Source organism: Varroa destructor, unplaced genomic scaffold (genome assembly GCF_002443255.2).
Source record: "Varroa destructor unplaced genomic scaffold, Vdes_3.0 BEIS01000004.1, whole genome shotgun sequence".
NCBI classification, from domain to species: domain Eukaryota; kingdom Metazoa; phylum Arthropoda; class Arachnida; order Mesostigmata; family Varroidae; genus Varroa; species Varroa destructor.
In genome coordinates this window covers 52,863,622-52,889,743 of record NW_019211457.1, presented here as the reverse complement: position 1 = coordinate 52,889,743, position 26,122 = coordinate 52,863,622, and the positions used below count along the sequence as shown (strand labels likewise).

Below are 26,122 nucleotides of genomic sequence, written 5' to 3'. Positions count from 1 at the left end.
CCGTGCTTTTCAACATAGTTACGTTAAGTAGCTCCGAATAGCCAAATATAAATCGTGGAAAATTTTGTCACAGAAAGATCGGTTTCCCCTAGTTTTTTTATTACATATATACATAGGGTGAATACAAGTTGTATTGTGATTTAAGCAGGGGCCTACAGAAGAAAAGAATTAACGTTATGACGTCGAAGCATTGCCATTAATCCAGACCCTTTCTACCGTTACCGTGGGTTTCCAATGGAAATTTCGTCATTTTGGTATCGCTGAATTCCACTGCATAAGATATCTGTGTTCATAACGACCTTCCTTCCGGCGGCGCCGTCTCTTCTCGAGACTCTCCTTACTCGGTCGTAATGGCTTCATGTGACTGTTCCTCAATTCGCTAGGGCGACAGATGACCGATTCTTGGCGCAGGAGAGCCACCACCAACCGCGCAGCCAATCGACTAAGCAACGAAGCCAGCTATTGCATTGGACCTTTGGGAATACAAGCTGCATTCGATTCTCTAGAAGTTCACCGCTGTCACCACCGTAACTTTGATGGCTAATCTGAACTGACCTGAAATGATTGGGCCGGCTTCCTTCATGATGACTAGCGTCCGGTATAGCAGTGATCCGTAGAGAACGAGCGACATGCTAAGTGGAAAAACAAGCCGTGATAACGGTGACGCTTTCCAGTCGCTGTGCAGCACCATAGTGCTGCATTGGAAGACGGCGTCAGTGTTGTCTTGTAAGCTGGGCACTGAATTTTTGGTAAGGTGGCGGAAAAATGGTCGCGGCTGGGTCAGACGCAAGGGTCGAGCAGATAGCTTGCACGGAGCATGAGGTTGACGTTTGGAAGTCCATGCACGTGACGCCTAAACTGATAAGGCGTCCAAACCTGAAATTGTTAAACCATCTTATTTCGAAAACTTGCGCGCAATGCTGAGATTCACTATGCAATAGCAGATGGCCTAAGTAATAGCAGTATGTAAATGGCCGTGTTTATGTGTGGCAATAGACAAATATATATCGCTTGCTGGTAATACCAAATGAAATACAAGGCAGACTGTGTATGGCGGAAGTCGATCATCGCCTACCAAAATCCCATATTTCCCATACGAATGACACTTCTATTGCTGCTCGACAAGACAGACGTGGATGTTCTAAAGGGCCATTGCCTAACTTCGTTCGTGTTATCCATGTTATTATATGTTCTTATCTTACTACTATTAATATATAATTAGATCTTGTGTATTAACATAGAGTGTATATCATGCTTTATCGTACGCTTTATCGTTATGTGCACAGTTGGTTGTCGATTCCGGAACGGGGATGCATTTTACACACACGTGGCCTTCCACTCAAAGGATAAAAAATATTCGTACGTACATACATGTGTATTTTATTACCATGGGAAGTGTTTAAAAACAAGGGGGCCACTATTTCTTGTCGTTGTTGTTATTCTTACCGTTGTTGTCACTGTATGAAGCTCGCGGTCACTCACTCTATTTCAGCCAAGTAGCTATAAGTGCCCGCGGCCGAACGCAGAGGGCACTATCCGCATAAATTTTTCCTTCGCTCTCCGACTATATCTTGTTGTTATCGTCGTCGTCGCCGCTGCTATAGCGGCCGCATTAGCTTGAGCTGTTCCAGTAGCGACAGAATGATAGGGTGGCGAAGCTGGTTTTTCAAATGTCTGTAAGATGCTCGTCGACTGGTCACCGATGGAAAAAGCACCGTTTAAATGATTTTGCGTATTACTATTAGACTTCAACGATCTACCACTGCTGGCTTATGGTGGAGAAGGCAAAATGCCGAGGAAATTAAAATTGAAAGTTTAAAAATGAGACTGTGGGGCGACCTTCTCAGATACAACTTCCATAACAACGTTCTATTTCGGTTTTGGTCTTTGGCTTCTTCATCCGCTCTCCATCTACCTTTCGTTCTGCATCTTTGAAGAAATCGGTGAGTTCCCAGCGACTTCAAGCCGCTTCTGTCTTTTCACTCTTTCAAACTACTCGGTTGCTTTTTGGAGGTCTTTGCCCTTGGTAAAGGTGACAGCTACTCCGTGCTTAGTGACGACATATGATAGAAGAATCGGCCCCCTCCAGAGTTCCTTTGTACGTAGGCTCCATTCGGAGTCTTCACAGTCTACTCGTTCCATGTGTGCACTTCGCTCCAAAGCAGACGCCTTTCGCCCTGACTACCGTCTGCACGTTTACGGTAAATATCCAAGCGTAATTTCATATCGCCCTTTAATATATTGTCAGACAGCTGCCCGAATGAGCGTTGACTCTAGTTGTTCCCACAGCCGACTGACAACTATACGATCTGTCCCAACGGATGTTTTCTAGTTAGTCCCGCCTCGCCTCTGCATTTCCATTTTTCTTGCAACTATCGGCATATTAAGTGGGACCCCCTTTTATTATTTGTTCGTTGTAACCTGCTGCCGTCCGTAACCATTAAATTGAAATCAACCTTGAAATCAATAATGCCTCAGAATTGGATCCCTAAACGTATGGGTCTGTTATGTGTGACCCAGGTTCGGCTGGTTGTTGACTGTTCGAGCTCCCACATAACCTGATACCGCTGCTACAAAGGAGGCGTGTACAACTTAGAACCTTAAACTCAGCTGTTGTAATCAAAAAGCTTGACGGTAAGGTGTTCCTTTTGCTGGTAATAGTCGCACAAATTGTCCCTTGGGAATACAATATTTGCTCGCATTTGTTCTATACTCAACAAGCAGGAAATCCATTTTTCACTATATTTCTCATAACATATACTTGACAAAATTTCATATTCAGCTAACAAGGAAGATATTGTCCGTTCCCTGTTTCGCCCGAGGCTCCCCCCCCCCCCCCGAGAGTTTCCCCCCTCGTTCTTCCGTTTGACAACTTGATCTGGTCCCTATTCTCGTTTTTAAAGTGTCGCGCCAGTCCTATACCGTTAAATTTGCTAAAAGTTTCCTTTTTCCGTATTTTCACTAAGGTTACAGTCCTACACGACATGATCGCCTCTAGTTTCCTTGTTATCATACAGTCATCGATAGGCAAGAACTTAATGAAAAAATGTCTAAACCTTCTTCGCCCAGTTATGAGTGATCTACAGAGGTGTTTGGACAGCCCACGACCACGTCGTATCATAGCGTAATAAGCAAGCCAACTTATTTATTGTACACAGAGATTAAAGATACACGTATCTGATAAAAGTTTACGCCGTCCCTTGAAAAAATTAACCTTACTGGTTAGCCGGTGCTCAAAATGTACACTACGACATTTTTATCCGTTGGTCTGTTTCGCGAAGCCGGATTAATCCTGTCTGGTCTAACAAACAACAAAGGGCCACATAATTTGATAATGAAAAGGAAAATCAACCTTATATTATGGGGCGCTATAGGATTACGTAAAACAAGCGCACCATATAATTCTATAAACCCACAGGGGAAACAACAATAGCCGCATAGAAACCCTGTTACTCCAATCGCTATTTCATGATAAATAATGCACCGCATCTTCCGCCATCATCACCGCCGCCATATCAGCATCTTCGCCAAATGCAAACATGCACCGAAGAGGTATGGGCTGTCTATAATGACGAGAAATCCTCGGTTTTATCAGTGAAGATACCGCAGCAGCTTCTACGCTGCTGGCGTCCGTCGCCGTACGCGTACATCTCTAAGCGATGCACAAGTTCAAGGGGATATTGCAGCTGCCATTGCGGCTGTAGTAGCAGTGACTGTATGATATTCCCCTTACCTGTATCTTCATTTAATAGACGCGCCAGTCCTGCTAAGGTAATAGGAATGTATCAAACACGTCTTCGATGACACGGCCAGCGTCTACGAGCATAAATTATCTATGAAGTCATCTTTGGGTTCTGGTTTTTGAAAACGTAGCGGTTGAATACGATGGCACACAGTAATCGTATACTGATGCTAATTGAATAATGTAATAACGGCACGGAGAAAGGGCAAAAACGAAGGTAGCAAATACAACGGCGCTGATCGAATTTTAATTGGAATAAGGTAGTACTTATAATACGAATATGCTTAAGTTAAGGCCAAATGCGTCCACTGATGTCTCAAGTAAGTTGTGTGAAACAAAATTAATTCAACTAATCGCTAGTAAGCTCGCACCGAATAGCTGTGGGTACAACGGAAAGTTTTCCTCGACCGAACCTTTGCCTCAAAACTTCCGTCTCTAAAGTCCCCTTGGACCCCACGAAATACGTGCGCACATTCAATGGAGTGATTTTGTGTTGGCGGTGGTAGTCGACTCCCTCTGTTCTACTCGAAAGAGCCCAATCTCGATTCGCTTCGGATTAGTAATTACGGTACAATTTGGCCTGTAATCTTGTCCTATGGCCAGAAGGTTGTACCTTTTATTTTACGTACAATACGTCAGAACAGATAACGCAAGTCTATACGATTAGCTTCGAGCAAAAGTTACTCTGGTAAAACGTATAACAAACGTCTGCCGGCTCAGAGAAATGGCCAGAGGACATCGATGAGGTTGTTTTCCTATGCCACTGCCCAGCCCCATGTCTTACAAGTGTGCAGACGCTAGATTGGGTTCCATAGAGTGAACCGCTCAACACTGCCCCAAGCGTAACAACATTATTATGGTAGCAATCAAGTCGTGCTGATGTTCGGCATACCATATACGACCAGCATCGCTATTATATGTTCTCGATAGGACAAACATTAAGGAAGTAATTCATATCATATCTATAGAAAGTGGAGCATCAGCAGCGCTCTCAAATCATCGCTGCTATGCCCATATTCTAGATGAATTTATGCAATGATTAACCGAATGATTTACCATTGCCCCTAGGTATGTCAATATCTGCTAAGGGGGCGTTTTCGGCTAGACGACCCTTGAAAAATATCCGAAGTATCTAATAATAATTTTCGCGTTATATTCCCACCGAATAACGCATCCGGTCATTTATGTAGTGGAAATATATACTTTTCCAACAGTCTCCCATATGAATTTACTAAATGCGCGATTCTTGGGATACTTTGGCTATTCAGTAATGATGAACGTCTTTGAGTCTTCTCTCTTCAGTCACTGAGTTCGTTTCGTGATCGTTTGGAACCATTATAACAGACGTGATCGATGAAGACCGACTGTCGAATCTTATTCCTGCTGTTGAAAGAAAGTATAACGTTGAAGAAAAACGATTTATCATTATTATCATCACTTCTATTATCAACAAAATGATAATGATAATCGCAGTGATTGTAACTATTACGGTTATAGGAAACTTTAATCGGCAAAGAAGATTCGCATTCTCATCAGTAGATTGTTTGTTTGTTTGTTACCACAACATCAGTAATTATAGGGTAGGGTGCGATGCCGTTGATGTGGCCAGACACACAATGCAGATAAACAAAGCAGTTCAGTAATGGAGACTAATATAAATATTGAAAGAGTGCAGACCCGAGAACAGCATCAGCAGTCAGAAACAACGGAGCTGATTGGGCCGCACCCAGTTAGCCGTGGGCAGACTGGTGGGACAATCCCAATACGGTGTACGGTGAGTTGGGCATATCGCACCGTGAAAACATCACGTAGCAACGGAATGATTTGTTGATTGGGAAGCTGGACTTCAATGCATTATTGTTAACGTCGCCATTACTGTCTTTTTTGCTTTTGTCGATCATCGCCAGTCTGTTCGTTAGCTTTCTGATAGAGCGCACGTGATCAATCTTATTATCAGATACCATTGCTTTTGACGGCATTGGATGATTTCAATTAGAATACGAGTCAATATTATTGAGTGGTTCGTTTTTATTGTTTGATAATAACATTTTTGCCGCTAAATAACTACTCAAACGATAGTAGAAATAGACACATTAGAGGACAGGGCTGTTATACTCAATAGTTCAAGGAGCATGGTACCTTTGATAATTATCGAACGCCGAGAAACAGCTTCGGTGTCTATCCAGCCAACGAAGTTCACACCTGTAATATTCATAAGAGGAAAAAATGCATTGATAAAAACACGAGTATAAAATAAATATCCTAATTCATAATCGGTCACTAAACGGTGAAACAATTTCATGCCTGCTAAATAGAACTTTTTTTTTGCTATTGCTACATATAGCAAACCTGTCCTGATCGTCGATGGAACAATAGTTCTCAATAAACACTTGTTCTCGTTTATTTCATTGATACCTCTGTACTACTCAATCTATTCTAGACAGAATTAAAGGATTTTATATACTTACGTTGTTTACCGTTGAAGCGGAGTGTCTCTCCAATTGAACTTACACAATGCTGATACAATATATCGTGCCCCCAATCGAGCAAACTTTTCCAGCCAAGGATCCCAGGTTCGAATCCCACCTTGATCCCAGTAAAGGTCTTGATCGTAATAAGGGAAGCAATGGATATACAGCAATAACCTGCGTCTTTCCAGACTGCCTGCGTTTAATACTTCTAACGATATTGAAGCAAAGCTATAATGGGCCCGTCATCAGATGGACAGCTGAGACTCAGCTATAAAAAAGTTTTAATGTTATATTAAGTGTTCATAAAAAACTATAAAGTGAATCCCGATGAACGGTGCTCCGCGTAACTGAATACAAAGCATTTGCAATACTTCAATTTTTCAACAATAGGATTTCAATAGCTATATTGTTCTAGCTACCTCGAATCGAGCTCTGAAATCCAAGTTTCACTGACCAGCTGTTTTCATAAAAATCCATACAAGTAGAAGGTACATCATTTATTCAGTACGTGTATGCTTACGTCGGAATGTACCAGGGAGGAATTGAAACGACGTCACAATCATTCTTTTTGTCGGCCACATTTCCTTTCTTCGCGGTAGGTCCATGAAATCCTCAAATTTACGCACCAATGATATCAATTCTGATTAAACAGCTATGCTGTTCTTTTCCCTACAGCCCTATATCTATATATATATATATATATATATATATATGCGCCTGCCACCCTGCGCGAACACTGCTTGCATAGATAAACAGCGGTGGCAGGCGTAAAAAAGATGAAACAAGCCCTGACAAGTGCAGATCCTCAATATGGTTACCTTCGCATAGGATGACATCATATGCTTCGTGAGATTAGCTTAATTTAATTCCGGGTGCATAGGGCGCAAGCCGATGGTCGGAGCGGTCCATTTCAAAACAAAAAAAGCCGCTTCCTTATGCCGATTAGTCTTCCACAAGCTTCACGAGTAGAAAGACTCCAGCACCAATCGGAGTGCTTTGCCTCTTCCTAAGTCTATGTTTAACCTTTTTTGGCGTAGAAAATCCGTGACTGACTGATACTAACGGCTAGCAAATATGTCTCGCGTAAAGGAGTGAGTTTTTTTCCATTTACCCACATTTTCTTCTTTTCTACCCATCTAAACCGATTTTACTGAGGACGAGATGAATAAATAAAAGTGTAACAAAATAGCCGATTCAATGTCTGCTATTTCCGCCGACGTCGTCGCCGCTAATGCTGATACGGCAGAAGTACGGCAAGACGACTTTTATCTCCATCGAAGGCGACGTACGTGGCGGTGTCAGTCCGTCTACGATGGCGTAGCAACAAGAGACTGACTCTGGACGAACGGCTTCCGCGGTCGCATGAAAAGTAGCACTTTACACAGCTAACGTCGTCCCATTAGCACCATTAATACGAATCGACCAATAGAGCAACGCTGCACAGTGCCGAACAATGTGATCAATCGGTAATAGACGATGGCTCTGAGTACCATCCATTGAACGTTGCCAGAGCCGAGTTCATTCATATAATCGCGAAGAAATAATGCGACACAATCCAAAAAATGGTGCCGGCGACAGCAACGGCTATGCCGTGGGGGCCGGGGGGCGGAGAAGGAGGCGCAGCAGCAGCAGCAGCGACGGTAGCAGGCAACAACTAGAAGTTTCCCGATATTCTTGCTGATGGAGATAACCCTGTGATGGGCCGGATCGTAGGTCTAAACTGAACATTAGGACATCGAGCGACTGAGGGCCGGTATAGTGAAGCCACATCGGCGAAATCCTCTCTATTTGCTGGTACTGCTACGCCTATAGTGTAGAAGAGATTGAGATTCGGTGAAGGGAAAGAGACGCTCCTTTCCCTTTGGGTGGTAAATGAATCGATCTTAGTGTGGAATGGCTAAAGCGAGCTAACCTATTTATTCGGTGACAATCGCAGTTAATCCTTTGTAGACTATAAGTAGGCTCGGTCATATGGCAACCCGCGTAAATGGTGCAAAGTCCCAGTAGGAACCTTTAATGAAAATACTTCACTCATGCTTGTTTTTAGTTTACTAGAAAAACATTATTTAGATAGGTCTTAAGTTACTTGTTGTTTCATTTGAACATGGCTCAACTTACTATTTAATTGTTTGGCCTTACATCATGGTACCGGAGCCTGATGCTTTGTGATTTTCTACTGTCGACCCAGACACTCTTTCACAGTGAACTCAACTTGCAGTCCCTATAAAGGAAAACTTGCCTTCAGTGAAACATGGGTAGCTATTGATTAATAACTACGTATCTGTAGTTTGTAGTGTGTTTTAGCAAAAAAATCTACCGACATGTATGTTGAAATTTCCACATGTTGGTAACGGATTGGCAGTGTAGCTTCCATATTAGAATTTGCCTATGATCCATTCTGATTCACAATGACGGTCGAATGCTCCAAAGATGAACTGTCGTAAAAGTTACACAACTGACAAACAAGAAGTTGAAACTGAATAAAATTATTCGATAAAAGCGCCGCCATTATTATTTCGTATCGTCCAAATTTCTTCTTTTATTCCTCATGTGATTATTCTGTAACAGTCTTGCATTACCTTTGAACCCCACAAGCAACGGATTTTCGCGCCTTCCTAGCAAATAGGTCAAAAACGCTATAACTAATTTCAGCCAAGTGAGTCATAATCATTACTAGGCTCTCATATTCAGCACTCAAGAAAAATCAACGATTCCTCTTCTACTTTTCTTTTTTAGTTCATGTTATAGCTGCAGACTTTTCCTCATTTCACCTCAATGACAGCAGCCCCTTAATGCCTCCCTCCCTTCGAAAATAGCCCGTCGTTTCTGTTTGGTGTTGCTCGACATCGACGTCACCTGCGCGATACGACTCGTTTAGTTAATTCAGCATCATCTTCCGGTTTGAGTGATTTCATCCAATGAAAGTTTCGACATACCTTCGAGGCACAACTAAAGAAGAAACGCATTGGCGAAGATCTGGCTCACCAGTTTCAAACATCAGGACCAGACTGAGACCACGTTAGGCGCATGCTTGCTTGAAGATCGGAGTTGCTACAGCTTGTTCCCAGGGCTATTTTGGCTTCTCGTTCGAAAACATCCCTTCGTATAATAATGTTTAAGTACACTTCGTTCGAGTTTGTGCTATCTCGAATGATCCATAGAACCATGGCCTGGTAGCTGTTAGATACAACTCTTCCGTTAGAAAAAAAAAAAAAAAAGGGTTGCCTGCTTTTTCTGCAATTAGATAGATTCTATTATTAACAACTGGCCTTTCTTGTTGGCAGTTCGTACGCATCTTGCTATGACCCAATATACACCACACTTCCAGTGTCGCATCCCCACACATAGGTTGAAACTTGTTATGCCATTTCCGCATAACATGTATGATACTATAGGACTAGCTATAATCTCTCCTAATAAGCAAGAGAACAGTGACCATATCGTGTTGCTGCTAGTCAGTGGTATTATATAATATCTGTCTTTAAATTCTCGGTCATTATTACAGCGATTACGGTCCAATTTTATCCAGATATATTCTTAATAACGTCAAAAATATGCTAAATGAATAGCTGCCAATCGACAGACGCAAACAATTTTTGATACGCGTCGTGTCAAAACGATCTCGCGGCAGCCGTAAGGCCAAACTGACAACAAGGACAAACAATACAACAGCCATTAACGCCGAACTAAACAACTTCCCTAATCAAATACTTCGGGTAATTCATTATTCTTCATCGCCCTAAGTAGCGATGCTAACTTTACGCTATATTTGTTATGAGATCGCCACCTTGCTGAATCCCACGTCAACGTCCATAGACGTTTCACCTGTGGCCTAAAAGTCAACTCTATTATAGCTACTTGGTCGTATTTCGTTCACGAAGTTCCACGGCGCGAAACGAGGAAATCAGGTTTTCTCAACGTGACAACCCACCCTCTGCTGAATATAATTATCGCTGTGGTTACGCGGTCGCCTATATTTTGGTAAACTCATGCCCCACAGCACTTAGGCGTCTCGATTTAGCATTACAGATACTTTATATCGCATATTTACCTCAATGATTATCTTACATGAAAAATGGCAGAAGTATAAACGCATACTGGGCGGGCCTGTGTCAGGTGTGACGAAATCAAAGTAGAAAATATAACATAGTTGACAGAAGACCAAATAACGAAGATACTTTATGATTTACTAGATACTGATGTCTACGATTTGGGTCTGCTTCGGGGTGCGCATCCACCGAGCGACAGCATCCATGAACGAGGATGCCGAAGAATGCTGGTATCATCGTGTATAACATATAATGCTCCTAAATGAATAACCCAGTGAACTTGGATCGACCGTTCTAGGAACTGTCCTATCAGCCTGAGGCAGGCTCGTGAAGCCGTCATTTGTAGAACATAGAATAGCATATAAAGCTTACGAATGGCAGGTTATTATATATGTACATGTATATACTTGGAATGTTACCTGTCGATGATGAATGAATGAGTTTGATCGATTGATAAATGAGAAAGCGGTCTTTCGAATATGTGTGTTTACCACGCCGGCGACACAAAATCAAGGAGCTGGCGTTCTATCTACTCTAATAAACAAATTAGGATAGCACCTCTTAGGCGCTGCTTTTAAGCATTTTAACAACTGTCGCCGACATCTGTACTTTGCTAGGTAAGATAAACACGCTGATATCGACGGAATTTAGTGGAGGTGGTAAGGAGATGAAAACCGAGCTTAGGGTACTTCAAAGATAGTGTGTGCCTAGTAAAAAAAAAAAACACAGTAGGACATCATCGGTTAATATTGAAAATGCTAACGTTGTAAAGAATGCGTATTAGTAACTAAGTTTAACTTTAAGTACACATCTATATGAAAACCGTTGTCAAAGGTCTGATCAACTGATACAGTTATCCCGTGCGAAACGGTTAATGTATACATTCTTAGACTCGGCTCCATCTATGTTAATTTTCGTAAGTTATAGCTTACTTTTATGGAAACTAGTAGTTCTATCTGCGATCTGTGCCCACAGGGCTAAGCGACGGATATTAGTGCAGCTTAAGATTCGCGATTGGTAAATTTAGTTGTTCGATTGGGTAACGTTGCCTAGGACTTGTTACAGCATAATGTCTCATCGACAACTACGACGAAGCCGTATTTGAAGCGTAAGAAGGAACTGAAAGGGTGGCGCCGAATACTGACAGCGCCGGCTTATAGAGCTAAATGACGCTCCTCCGAAGCTCCGGAGTTCCGCAAGAGATGTTCTCCAGAGTCACGCAGACATCTGTGAAATATCGCCCAACCCACCTACGGTTTTGGGTGGTTGGCGCATCTTCCGGTAACAGTAGCAGACGTCCGCTCTGACGAATAGATATGGAGAGGAATAAATATTAAAAACAGAACCTGTGATTCACCTATTTTTTTTTTTCTGAAACGAGAGCAAACCTGTAAATGAGACGCCGCAGGGACGTAACAGCGAACGGAAACACTTCCCCCACCAATTGTGCTCGCCTGTAAAACACATGGACCAGATCGGCTCACATTGACGACTGATGGCACAGGCCAAACGACTAGCGCCTAGATAACTCAGTTAGCTATTTACTATATAATTGCAGGTTGATACGTATCCTTAGGTCGCTTAATTGACAGCGGTGTTGCCAGTGTGAACAACAAAGGATCCACAAAAGATAACTAAATTTGAAAAAATCACGCATTTTATGAAGATGACAAGAGATATTTTGTATCTAGCTAGGACGCCCTATTGTTGATAATGGACCTGTTTCATAAATCAATAAAAAATGTAACAGACTTTTGCGTTCATTGACGCCGTTATCTTTTTACGACGCCTCAGTAGATAACCCATTATTCTTACTAATATTACTATTAAATAACAGTGATCGAGGCCTTTCCAACATTTTAAGAGACAGATGTGCGAAGCCGATAATCTTATGGCAACGATGCCGACGATATACTGACAAATGAAATAGAGTATTTTTGTAATAAATACGTTTATCGAAACACTGTTTATGTATAAATGCAATATTGTCCGTAGATTACTTATATAATTCCACTAATGTAAAGAGAAATTCGATAAGCTCTTCAGGACTGCAGAGGACTCAGTTCTTCGACGAGGTAAAGGTACATATTATCCTCTTCGACCGTTTTTCTGAGAGGCGGAATAAATTCTAATAGGCTTCAATGCGCGTTCCGTCCTCGATGCATTTTTATTACTGGATGACGCCACATAGACGCGGCGGGCTTAGTATCTATTCCTTGAGGTAGAAGGAACATTCGTCTGTTAATAACAGCCAGTAGTGCATCCTCACGCAAATGGCGCTTGAGGTTACGCATTGCGGTGCGCCGCTTTCCTGCTGTTACTGGGCTATATCAGATACAATTACAGATAGTTTTTGCATTATAGTAAATAAATTTGTTTTTTTGTTGTGTTTCTTCGCGCTGAAGGTGTAAAGCCAGCATCGACTTTTGCTGATGGGTGACGACGGGGAATCAGTCGGTGGGAAGGGGCTTCTCTGGCCGCACTTCATAGAGAAGTAAAGAAACCGCGGCGACAATCAATCGACCATTGAATTGTTTTTGAATCTGTTCGTGAACTCGACCGCGCGGCCATTCGCTGAAGATTTTCTGCTTGCGTTATCATCAATATCGAAAGGAAAACGACACATAGCGTGAACTGTAACAGCAGATAGAGATAATAATGAATATACGTTCGCCACTTATATGATACATTCTTTCGACCAATGCTCGCTTTAGCCGATGAGTGGAACATAAATCGTCGGCGGCTGATCCCATCGAAACAAAACATACCTTTATGGAATCGTTGTATTATTAATTGAATTTTAATGAGTTAAATAAACAAGTATCTACAAAGCTTTAATTGGGAAGGGGGCAAAAGCACTGTGCTTGTAGATGCGGCGAAAATGCATTCTCAGAACGAACAACGCACCGGTGTCGATAAAATTGGTCAGCTTATTCGAGTATGGCTTCTGTACATATCGGGATCCCGCTGACCTTAGCTTAGGCCATGTATATGACCTAGTTCATAAGCGATGTCTTCTATGTTTGCCTTTTGCGTAAAGATTGATTTTGTAATATATTCATGAAAGTGTTTTTACCCTGCACGCCACGAAAAAACCTTATGATTATGACATTTATGGTAAGAACATCTGGAATGATCAATAGATATTTCTCGCTGTTTTTATTATTTAATTCAACATTTTTTGTAATCTTTTTCTGTTCGGATTCCAAGAAGCGCTGGCTTCGCTCGCATCGATTACACAGTGATAAGAATAATTCCCGATCAGAAAATTGCCCAGATCAAGCTACAGCCATAAAATCATACAGCGGATCCCATCCAAAATGCTCACGTTATAATGATGTTCTAGAGAATATTAAAACGATTAGATGCCGCCATGTCAGGTTTGTGTACTGGCCTCGTGTACGACACCATCAACGAAATGGTACTAGTTTGCCTCACGATGATACTTTTTAAAATTGATTTCGTATAAGAACCGAAAATCGAAGTAACTAACAATCGATCCATTATTACTTTCTCTCGTTTTTTCTCCGTTAAGTTGAAGTTTTCTTGTCGATCAAACACTGCTTCGTTGATTTCAAGCCGGTCGAAACAACCGAGACGTACAGCCGGGTTCCTAAATACGTACCACAGTTGAGTATCGGCGGTATTGTCACCTACGTTGCCACCGAGATCTGGGAAGCGGACCCAAGTCAGTGTACCCATTGATGGCCGGCAGAACATAAGGCTAGATGGACATGTACAACCGGAACAACATTGAGAGGTGCAAAATATAAAACAAGAAGACTTACACTTCGCAATTAAGTTGGCTTCCTATCACTAAAATGGCACCCAACGATAAAGTTTGCTATGCCAAGGCGATCAGAAAGAGGTATTTCCCAAAGCTTTCCAAGAGGCAGGTTCCAAAAGCTTGAAAAAACTATCTCAAGTCTATGCATCTAAGGTTCGGTGACTATCTTGGTCAGAGGCGACTTACTATCGGACAAATCATAGATAGAACATGCAGGTAGACCGCAGAGTACGACGGAGTCTAGTTTCGTGAAGGTTTCCTCGAAAGAAACCGCATCTAACGGATTTTCAATGTGTTATGTGCACTAGAACTACTAATGACGAGGCCTCGACAAAGGGAGTTAGTTCCCAACACAACTAGGATACTTAACTGCTTGCCGATTTTGCCTACGATTAAGTGGAATGATATATCGAAATTATTATGGAGGCGTTTTTTTTTTTTGCTAAAATTACTGCGCAGGCTTCATCCGCTGCGCTTCACAGTCGATGCGTTAAACAGGATTATGTGCCTGTCAAGAAGGTCGTTCTTCGTTCTAGTGAACGAGGCGTCTGGCAACAAAGGAACACTGCTTTATCAGCAGGCGTTAACAAGTTTAACATCTACCGGATGTACAACGATTTTGAACAGATCGGAAAATGGCTAATATACTTTAAGTTAATAGACTGTGACTAAAATGAACAGAGATAATTATAGCACGGTAGCTAGAATCTTACTCGTTTTTAATCTGTGTCGTCACTGTAACAGCTAACAAATTTGTGACGTTGCCAACTTTGTTACTAATTTTTAATTAAATTTGGTAATGGAAGCATCCATTAGAAAAGCGTAACTCCATCGGTTTGCTTCTAAGCTTCAAGGTGCGCGACGTGGATCTATGCGGCGAGAGATTCCCTATCCAGCCATACGATCGAGCGTTTTAAAGTTTAGTGAAATTTTGATAAAAAAAAATTCACAAAATACAATCTGATTATGATAAAAGCGCAAATTCTATCGAGGTTCATAGAAGAATTGTCCTATTCAACATACGTTATTGAAAGGAACGGCCTAAAGGTGGTTTCGTTCTATGCGAAAGATGCTCTTCGCAGAAGAAGTCGTCGCGAAGACTGAGCAAGACTGACACGCCATCGTATCGCCAAAGGACTAAGCGTCTGTCACTAAATAGTTTCAAACCATTTGAAAACGTTGTTAACAAAAAATAAACTCGATGTTTATCCGCCGCACGAATTGACCTACAACAATTTTCTCAATCATACTTCTATTTGCCAAACTCTATAAGAAACGTAACGAATTTGAGCTACTTCCAAAGTGGCTAACCACGAATGATGTATAAACACGGTCCCGCAATCTGCGACCAATACGCGAGCTGACGTCAAATAACGTATTTGCTACTATTGGAAAGCAATAGCGTATTACAAATTTGTGCCGCTCGACAGAAAAATTGAGGCGGACTTATAAGAAGCCATTGAAAAAAATCGTTCGAAAAAACTAGTGGTCGTCTTCCACTGTGATAATGCTAGAATACCTACATACTTATCTATTTGGTAAGAATTTGGCTAGAAATCATTTCAACCCATTTGCCATGTAGGCGGGATTTCGCAGAGCTCTCTTAATTTACCTTCAGTAAACGAATGGAAAAATTACGTATCATACTTTTTCACTCAGAAGCCACGAAAAGTTCTACCGTAATGGAGTTATAGCGTTAGCAGAAAAACGACAAAAAATACCGTATATCTAATTTAGTGTTGCTTATTTACTATATAAAATGAGAAACTTTGCTTCACTTTTGGTTTAACTACAATTAGACGGCCAAATATACAAAATTATACTAATTTAAGCTTTATAGCTTGAGTGTATCGACGCCTTTGAGCATCTCTAGCCGACGCTTTATGATGCAAAGATAGAAACTTCCGCGTGCTGAATTTAGTCCAGGCCGGCAAAAAAATCCACTGACCTTATTGTTAATCAAAACTAATAATAAATACATTGAACGACCGATCGGCTTAAAACATATGGACGGCCAATATAATTTCGAAGAGATCGGCACTTGGGATTAAGTCATGGTTCGTAGTTGCACACGCAAACAGCGAGCCATAGACGCGCGCACAAATTCACCAATACCGACGAGATCTTTCCTAGCAACGAATAACCCCAAATATGTTGTTATCAAGTGTTGTACCCCAAAAAATCTATTGACAAATAGTGTGTTCACACGCGAGCCAAATAGATATCGCACAGCAACCAATCGGGCCGCATCAACTATGGCCTGATATACCCAATATACTGGGAATAGCTGGAGCAGCGAGCACTGAAATGAACCCAACGCGTCTGCCATATACACGACCTATGGCCGTATGCTCGGCTCTGACATGCACGCTCTCACCGTACTGCGTCTCTCACAGAATTTCAAATCGATTCGAAATTATTCTGCATTGATCTCGAACAGTCATTTTTACAGATCTAGAAGAATGGCGGCGGAATCTATGTCGGAATCTACCGAAATGCCGGAAAATGTAGCAGTCGTTCAATTTACGAAAGTAACGTTTGCAGTTGAAGTTCTAGCAGACACAGTTTAAAATGTTCTGATATAACAGGGTATACACCGACTATGAATAAGCTTTCGTACAGCTCCCAGTTTGTGTTCAGAATCGCGAAAACAGATGATTGATTTGCGTTAGACGTGAAATGTAATTATCCACGAGCCTTGTTCTTATCTGTGCGCTAGGGAAGCAAATCATGTTTCATAGAGAGTTCTTATGTTGCGGGGATTCCGGGTGTCGATAGTGCTAGCTTCCGGGTAGTGTAGCCTATATTAAAAGGGCAATATTTCTTCTCTTCAAAATGGAATTATTGAAAAAGTTACCTTGCGACCGCTCACCGGTCCAGCGAAACCTAGTTACCTCGAAATTTTCAGCTACAACGAAATGCGGAGAGGCCACTGACACATCCATTTCAATATTACTCCGTCCATCCATCGGATACACTGTTAGGGTGCAATAGCATCCAATCACGAAAAATCGTCATGTTTTTCTCTCAAAAACTAATGGTTGGTCTAGTTGAAGATGTTTTAGGTAACATTGTCTTTCTACGGAATTCTTCCAACTATAATTGTTAGTGCTCCCATCCTTCTTAAGCGACATATAGTCATTTCGCCGCTTTCGTGGTAAAGATTACTTCCATTCAGTCAGTCAATCAGTGATTTAGCCACATATTGATCTTGAGCTCGGCAGGCGTTCCCGACACCTGTACATTTACCAGCAACCGTTCGTACATCCGTACCAAAGTGTCAGCTCACTCTATTGGCTCTTTAATTTTGCCGAATAATTCGATTGGACTTTAATACAAATTTAACAACTACTACCCCAGCGGAAAGGCGGGCAACAAGATAAATGTAAAAAGTTATGGCGCCGGCCAGGCTAACAGCCTGTTCTGCTCTCTCTTCATTAATCTCAATGTAAAATTTGCAATACAGATAAAGCGTAGATATATTTTAGCTGTTTTTCTTCGGCACACGGTTGTCATAGAAGAAACACGGGACGGCCAGAGGGCGGGCGAAGTTTCCGTTTGACTCAGCAAAAATCGAAGGTGCTGTAGTCCTGGGTGGGGAAACGGAAGGGTCCAGGTGAAATGTAAAAATCGATGACCGTATTCGCACGCCCCAACCATTTTACCAATGCTGAGCATAGCGTCAAGTAGCTTCGGCTTCCGTTGTGGCTGCAGGCAATAATACGGCGGCGAGTACGACGACAACGGGAAACAGCTACCGTCCGAAGACGAGAAACAAATCGCACGTGGGCCGTAGAGCGTCCGCGCTAATCGCGTGAAGGATTGGTGTCTCGAAGAGGTAGCTGACATATAGTCGCAGACGTGAATGTTGAAAAACCGTAATTTTCTAAGAATCTATGTGCCTGTGAGGTTTGCGCGTGATGTATATGAGCGTTGAGGTCGTTCATTTGCCCTCGATTCGCACTCATCATATCTGGAAATTTATCGTAAATATCTCACTTAACTGTGTACAATACGCCAAGTCAGACAGGGACGCCCATCGATCAAATACTACCCCAAAAAAAAAAGAAAATGAGACAGAGTGACCGCGTTAAATAGAGCTATAGCAGCAACAGTAATAACACCCAGAGATTTGCCGTCATCTGGTGGCTGCCTTCATAGGAGAAGTGTTCGTATCCAGTTACGTTTTAGATGGACAAACCCTCTACACGTACATAGATCTTCACATCGCATTAACAAAAAAAAATTAAAGCAAACAACATAGGCCAAATAAAAACATCCCGGAGCGAAACCCCCCGATGGGAACGGCGCGCTGAACGGGCGCATTAGCAGAGAACGCTCTGAAGTACGCGTTCTTTCATCCCGCACAAGTTCACAATAAATCGAAATATAAAGGAAAAACAATAACAACGATAAAATCGTATGTATTTCGGTCTTTGCACCCGTATAACTACTCCAGTACAAAAAAAAAAAAACTATAGTAGCAGTATCAAGCATCGGCCGCAACAAAGAATTTTCATTGGCTGGAATTAGATTACAGTGTGAATAAGCAGTGGTGCTGTCCAGCCGGGGAACCGCAGAACATTGTCAGCGAATATAAAGCTGGCATGGGTCTGCTCCAATCAACGATCACCCGACCCTGGCAAACCGGGAAACCCAAAAGAAATACTAGGACACGATGACCCAGTTCTAGTCCATGGGTTTTGCAGCGGATAAAGCCAAGCAACATTACAACAAGACACAGACACAGACACACACACACACACACACACACACGTTGATGACGTGCCCATTAAGTTAATTCCTTCCAATGGGGAAAGAACGAACTACTGTATAGAGATATAAACGATGCGTTTACCCATTGAATAGTCCATGGCCGTTTAAACTATGTGAAGTAGAACTGTTGTAACCTCGAGATAAAAGAAATCGAAGCCCGAATTGAAGCGAAAAAGATAAGAGCGAAGTTATTCGATGCTATGCCATCGTCATGGCACTTGACAATTTAATGGTGACCGAGAACATCAGCGTTTCAATTCGAAGAAATACGATTATTTTTTTAGCAGACGTTGCGTCCGACATCTACGCAGCCTGGCGTGGCCCCCGCCCAGGATACTGGCCCGACGTGGAGGCAAACACTTCGCGCATTTCGATTCAGATTATAAATGAAGAAGCACATGAGAATGAATAGAAAAAAAATCACTGGGGTTCCGCTTTCCTTCTGACACGAATCCCTTGCAAGTGTATAGTATCGCATATAATTAGTGAATTTTCCGATTTAATTTTTCTGGAAAACGGCCTTATCGCTACTAACTGGTGCGTCTTCTCTACGTGTAATACGAAGGCTAGCAGAGAAGCTACCTATGGTCAAAATAATCGGAAATATAAACGTATACGCGTGGTAGTTCGTCGTTGCGTAAACCGTCTCGGGAGAAAATTTCCGAGTCATCAAAAAAATTACGTTTAACAGCGAAAACATTTATAATCGGACTAACTCATGCTCGTTAACGCTGAACTTAATCAATTCGGTACCGATCGCTTCAAGTTTGAAAAGCCCTCTCCGTGAGGGCTGAAATTAGACTGCCTGTCTATTTCCGAAATAATGATAGCAGCTTCCCTGTACTTAGGATACTAGACCATATAATTGTAGTAGCGGAGGCATCGCTACCTGCTCCACGATATTTTTACTACCTCGTAAAGCCTGCAGCATTGCGCTACCGAGCAGAGGATCAATCGGTGGTATAAAAACGGACTAGGCAGGTTTCTTTTTGCTTGCTTTCCTTGACAGTCTCAAAGGACGCATCAAAAGTACCAAGTGACCTACCCGTTGCATCGCCTGGTTTGAACGGAGCTTTTCGAAGTCACGTAAGTGGCCAGTCTGGCTGGACATAGCACTGCTACATAGACAATAGAACATCAATTGAACACTTTAAAGGGACAGATTATGTCTCTTTTATTAAGAAACCCACTGATGTCCTCTATGATCTCAAGCATATATTGATTCTATTTTATTTTTCCTATCATAGTAGCTACCGTTGATAGCATACTATGCACGTATGAAAGACCAGACACATAATTATCTATAAATAAATGCATGTTGTTGCCGTCCTATTTTTAATACCCAATCCAAAGGTTGATCAAGAGCCTCGACAACGAAAAAAGACAAAAAATGTCATGGACAAACGTGGTTGAATGGCTAAAAGACAACCAGGCGTTCTTCAATCCGCCAATATGCAATAAGCAAATGCACGATGACGGAGTTCTCAGCGTATTCTTTGTTGGCGGTCCCAACCAAAGGGAAGACTATCACGTCGAACGAGGTAACTGCACTGATTTGCTTAGGCCGTCCGTATGAATGAAAACCCGTTTCGCCATATTTTCCATCTTATGCCTCGTCCTACATCGCAAATTTGTTTATTTGAAAATACAAGTGTCGTTGCTGGTCAAGGTGTAACTATCAGTTTTTACATACGAACCGTGTTCTAATTATTTTATCAACGCTTAGACGGTCTACTGCAGAACACGTTCGGGGAACATCTCAGCAAGCGATTTTTGCTAGCAACGGCCTTGAACAGGTATAAAAATCATACACCTATTGCATTGAAACACGTGCGTCATGATCGATAACCAACCATAGAGAACGTATTTTATAGCGGTAGTTTTCCGTAATCAGCAAAAGTGTCTATTGACGACAACAGCTCCATCTGGTGGCACCTAACAAGACGAAGAAGCTTGTGCAGGCAGCGGTGGCGATTCAGCAGCATTCAGTTAATGATCGGCTTCAGGTTCGTTACGCGAGAATTTGCCGAATCTGTTTTATGGTGATGAGCTGTTGCTACCTATCATTCACCGCCAAATTAGCCTCCACAGGCGAACCGAAACTACGGAAGGCACGACTTCAATGCGCAAGCGTACGACCAAACAACATAGTTTTCCTTTCCGTTCCTATACTGGACTCCCACAAGAAACACCCATTATAGAATACCGATGTCTATCGATGCTGATCATCATTTGCTGCCACGAAGACCATATGCGAACCTCGTCGGCAGGAGACTAAGCGTTAACGAGCAGCGAAAACACATGCATCAAAGCTCATTTGTTATAGTACGGGATACTATAATTATTTGTAAAGTTCTATGCGAAAAAAGCTTCCACTGTCTACATACGAGCGCGTTTCCGTAGCAGACCAATAATGAACGACTAAAATCTGCTGGTGCCATCCCACCCAGTGAATTTCTGTGTCTTCCGCTGACGCTTGATGTTATAGGGTCATAGTTAATCCGTCAACCTGTTCACATTTCAGATAAATAATGCTCACTCTATTTGACGTTGCTACCCGTTAGAATTGTTATCGCGCCTGTATCAAGCAGCTGATCAATGTTACCCCTTGAGCTCACCTTCGGACGGACGGACGAACGAACGAACGAACGACAAGACGTATAGATTTACGAACGCAGTTTTTTTTTTTTTTTTTGTTGTTACTTCTATTGCTACTCCTGCTGCCGGCACGGCGTTTCACATCAGTGTCTTGTTTATGGAGATTTCAGCACGGACGATCGCGCGTCTTCGTTTTTTTGCAATTTTTTACCACCCAGCCAATACTGCTATCGCGACGTTTTCAAATTATTGCCGCCTCTCAACGTCCCTAATTTTTCGTTACGTTTCTTTCGTATTTAGTTAATTTGCATTCTAGTCCTTTCCGATAATGTTCCGACGAATAGCGGACAGAGTCACCCTTTGATTCGGGTTAGCATCTTTCCATGCATTCTGCCTCTTTCCGTTTTTCCGTCCAGATTTCTATAGCTATGAGATGATACACCGTCGACAAATTATCACTACGTAAGGCCAAAGGCCCACACTGACACACATAGCCAATCAGGAGTGTATTTTCTGTACATAAGAATTCAGAAGACGTGTACTGTGTTGCCGTGAACTAAGATACTGTAGTTACTGTGCCTCGTCTAACTTTGGAATAAATTGTAAAATGCAAACATGGCGGTCCACCAGCGACCCAATGGTTACGACCTGCCTAAATGTCTGAGCAGATATGCCACTGCCGGCGGTGCTGGTCAAATTCAATGTAATAGGTAATAAGCGTTGCCTGATTCACTGGTGAGACTTATGGCGATGTTTACCACAATATGTTGTGGCTGTTGTTGTTATTATTATTGTAGTTATTACAATGTTTTTATTATCTAAATTTTTTAGCATGATCTTATTTTTCCAGTTCCCCGTTCTTCTCAGTAATTGTGCGCACCTCAACAAAATGATGGGAAAGACAATTCGAGTTAAATGAAGAGTTATCGCAGAAAGGTTGAAGGTCTCTAGGCTTCGGCAGCGATTAACTTCTGCGCTATCGTAGCCCAGTTACAACCGTGCATAACCATAATGAACTAATAAACTATGACAAAAGAAATGAAAAACTTGTAGCGAAGCATGCGTAAAGCTACAGTATCTGTGATAGGTTAGGTATAGCTTCACGCTAATTTGCATGCGCTATGTTGGTCGGAATTAGTAGGAAAGAAGATGTTATTGAATGGAAATAATTTTCATCTCTGTATCAAGAAAGCTAACGTTTTCTTAAAATTTTCGCTGACTGCGGGCAATATATCCGACTTTTGTTTATGCAAAAGATATTCGAATCTTAAGGAAACAAGTTAGAAGAAAATGAAATCCGTGGTCTTGGACTAGTTGAGGAACTGAGGATTTGCAGCGGAATTGAACATCGTCGATTTTACAATGAGCACCCTTTGCTTTGGTGTACCTCTCACAAGGATCTATGCGTTTGTTATGAGCTTCTAATCGGCCGATTCGGACATTGCTTTTCAAGTCTGGAGAATTATCACGAAAATGTTAGGTAATATCAGAAAGTCCTAAAACGTTAGCTAGATAACATACGACGGCAAATTACTTCCACTATGTTTACGCTTTGTATGTTGTATCAACTTCAAGGAGAGGAACTGTTTTACCAATTAAAGGGAGACATGATACTCAAGGTTCGCGAACAAAACCGTTTTAAGGACATACACATTCGCGAGGGTGAGATATTTCTTTTGCCAGGAAAGATACCCCACTCTCCGCAAAGGTTTAGCGACACAATTGGGCTGGTTATTGAGAGAAGAAGACTCAAGGACGTCGAATATGACTGCCTAAGGTTAGTGGAGCCTATCTTCGTGACGGTGCAGAAGTAACGTGTTTGCCTAGTAAACTTTGGGACATTTAAGAGAGGTAGGTACAGCATCAAGCGTTAGAAAGGACTAGCTATTTGAAATCGTGTTTCACTAAGCAGCGCGAGGCAAAAAACCTGCAACATTTATTTTAAGCAAGCGGTGCCTTGCGATAACGGGCAGGCAAAGTAGTGAGCCCATTGCTGGCGAATTTGCGGTTGTATGCATATACCCTTCATACCTGTCAAAAAATGCACTGCCGCGCAAGTAAATTTCGATAATCTAGATGCGGCAAATCTTGTTTTTCTGGGTTTGATAACGATTCTTCTATTCAGTCAGGGCTAAAAGACAGGGTTTTAATTTGTATTATTATAGTAATTCCTATATATAAGCTTGTTACTTATTTTGTTGGCCGATGTTAGCCGATTCTCTTATAATTTCGGTTTTCCTTGAGGTAATACGCTATTATGTTTAATGACACCTGAACACAGGTACTACGTAAAACCAGGTGAAGACCCAGAGGTCCTTTTTGAGAGGTGGTTCCACGTAACGGCTCTGGGCACCCAGCTCGTTTCTGTCATCAATGAGTTCATGGAATCGGAGGAACGAAAAACCGGAATACCCGGTCGGAAGTCTCGTCTTTGTGAACCCTACTTTGAGGACGACACCTCATTTCAGCTCGATACGCCAAAAAGCATCGCGAAGTTCATTTCGGTACAAAACCTATTAAATTTAGTAGAATAGGTATATGTTACATATCATAGTGATAGACCTGCAACAAACTATTTGTACTAACTAGCTAGGATCCTGAAAAAGCTAAATAGCTAATTTAATAGTAAATTTTAATATTTTTGACAGTTATTTGGTTGTTACAATTGAAGTAGCCACTCCTGAAGTACTATTGCTGAGATCGATTGTTCCGTGTCGTTGATCGCATCGATTTGTGCATATTAACTTCCTCGATACCTCGATACCGTTTGATCGATACCTTCAGGATAATGCACGTATATTGGGGGCACCTGGAGGCAACGTACTGGTCTATCCAACGTCGAAATATAAATTCCATGTCGAAGTTCTCGGCGACGGCAGCCATTGCAGAGAAGCGCCCAAAAACGGGGAAGCGTTCCTCTACCAACTGTCAGGTACTAAATGCAGCTTAATTTGCTCCAAAGTTAACTGGACAACCAGCATTTGTGAAGTTCTTGAGATGGTGAAAAAACTCCACTAAAATTTCTTTATAGATAGGACACAATGAACCTCAGTAGCTTTTCGATGCAGCAAGAAACCATCAAACTATTGCATCTCTGAGTTAAAACTTGTCGCATATACAGATATGTTTGTTGCACAATGCGTTCCCAGGGAATGGATTATGCGAACACTCCATAGGCGAGAACATGATGTCCCAACAAAGCACTCTGCTCTTACAAGCGGCATCGTTCTGCAAAATCACTAATGAACCTTGTGCCAGAACCCTGTTTGTCCTTGTTAATATGCCTGAAACTGTGTTATTTCCGGCTTAATACGAGATCTTCGCATGAGATAACATGTAAGGTATATTCTTCGACAGCAAGATAATGGCAGCAAGATAGAATTCTAGTTTACCGTCTGATTCTAACAGATGAATGTGCCCAAATAGCAAGAGAAAATTCTGCGAAGGGAACATTGTCTTATTTACGCTTGAGCAAGTGAAATAAAATTGAAAAAAATTGTGCCATGATCTTAATGCACCGAGATCATTATGTATTCCGCCATTGCCTATTGTATCAGACTGAAACGTAATCTGCTCTTTTTTCTACCTTACTAGTCATATCATAGATATATTTTTTTCAATATTAATACGGTACAGGCATACAGGACTGTGACGGAATCATCAGCAATTACAGCAACCTATAATACAAATAAATCGAAAATTGTGGTGACGATCCAATCACGTAGAATTTCGCCAGTCTAAAAGGTTTCCATGATTGATAACATTCACGTTGGGCCCGCTAAGGCTTTCTCTAATCTTCAACTGAAGTTCCCCACAAAAGGTTCCCCACCTCAGACGCAGAAGTGAATTTGAAGGTGCTGACTGGTTCCATTTCAAAAGCCATCCCTATAACAATTATAACTTAGATTACATATCCTCATAAAACATAAATAAATAATAAAAACATTTTAGAAAAAGCTGATATGACAGAGGGGCTCAAAAAACCCCAATTACATTTAATTCAATTCGCATACACGAGCTCAAAGGCTTGGAGAGACTAAAGCTACGCATGACAGTCCCTTTTAACATATCTAACATATGATAATAACAAATCGGCATCTATACAAAATTATTGCACGCCATGCCTGATAAACCTGATGGAACAGATTAAGCGCGGTAAGGAGTTCCAAATACATCTGGTTTGGTAGTTCAGGGAATTCAGTATACAACTTCTGCGCTCTGCTGATTAAGCCAGCGACGTTTCTAAAAGGATTTCTAGAAGACTGACGGTTGTGGAAATCTGATTTTTTGCTTTGGTGTATGACAAAGGCGTACATTGATTTGCGTATCAGACAACGGATCCGTTGTATATATATATATATATAATCATAAAACATGCTCATTAAAAGGGATTGGCGAATAGACCTATATAGACCCAACATAGTTTGAGTGGCTCTACGCTCAACCGTTGGTACCATATTTAAATGCTGAGCCTCTATATAGAGTATATAATTATCGATTTAAAAAGGTGCAGAAGCACGTATTAAGGAAATGTTTACCCTGATAATTAGATAAGATAGCAGTGCAAACATAGCATTTTGGGCATACTTCTAGGGAAAAATGAAACTGTTTTTCTCCAAATTTTAAGGTTTATAGATGAGCTGCAGTAACCGTTTTAACAAGGTTGATTAAGTTGTTCGGTATATTGATGGCACATTGA

The 26,122-nt window shown here is 41.6% G+C and overlaps 1 protein-coding gene and 1 long non-coding RNA gene across 6 annotated transcripts in view; one reads left to right on the top strand and one right to left on the bottom strand.

Moving 5' to 3' along the window:
* Positions 1-5,750: 5,750 nt before the first annotated feature.
* The window catches only part of LOC111248649 (uncharacterized), a 31,926-nt gene continuing 11,554 nt past the window's right edge, over positions 5,751-26,122 (bottom strand). The window contains exons 3-4 of one of the 4 annotated variants that reach the window (XR_015325595.1): positions 13,773-13,986; positions 12,400-12,896 (exon numbers count right to left, since the gene is read on the bottom strand). This is a non-coding gene — a long non-coding RNA (uncharacterized LOC111248649). Of the gene's footprint in view, positions 5,945-12,399; positions 12,897-13,772; positions 13,987-26,122 lie in introns of those variants that run through there. The other 3 variants (XR_015325596.1, XR_002672637.2, XR_002672638.2) reach the window with 3 other exon arrangements.
* LOC111248648 (3-hydroxyanthranilate 3,4-dioxygenase-like) lies at positions 19,754-24,936 on the top strand. 2 transcript variants are annotated; one of them, XM_022801340.2, is made up of 6 exons: positions 19,754-19,911; positions 20,179-20,366; positions 22,999-23,200; positions 23,705-23,927; positions 24,208-24,355; positions 24,573-24,936. In XM_022801340.2, exons 2-6 carry the CDS (start codon positions 20,216-20,218, stop codon positions 24,731-24,733), a joined length of 885 nt encoding a protein of 294 aa, XP_022657075.1. In that variant the 5' UTR covers positions 19,754-19,911; positions 20,179-20,215; the 3' UTR covers positions 24,734-24,936. The 2 variants fall into 2 exon arrangements, with proteins under 2 accessions (XP_022657075.1, XP_022657076.1); XM_022801341.2 differs by lacking the exons at positions 19,754-19,911; positions 20,179-20,366 and adding an exon at positions 20,451-22,133.

Excerpts from the sequence above, each read along its gene's own strand:
- LOC111248648 (XM_022801340.2), top strand. The coding sequence starts at position 20,216 with ATGTCATGGACAAACGTGGTTGAATGGCTAAAAGACAACCAGGCGTTC. Across the intron at positions 20,367-22,998 it reads AGACTATCACGTCGAACGAG|GAGAGGAACTGTTTTACCAA; the intron begins GTAACTGCACTG and ends ATCAACTTCAAG. Across the intron at positions 23,201-23,704 it reads GTCGAATATGACTGCCTAAG|GTACTACGTAAAACCAGGTG; the intron begins GTTAGTGGAGCC and ends ACCTGAACACAG.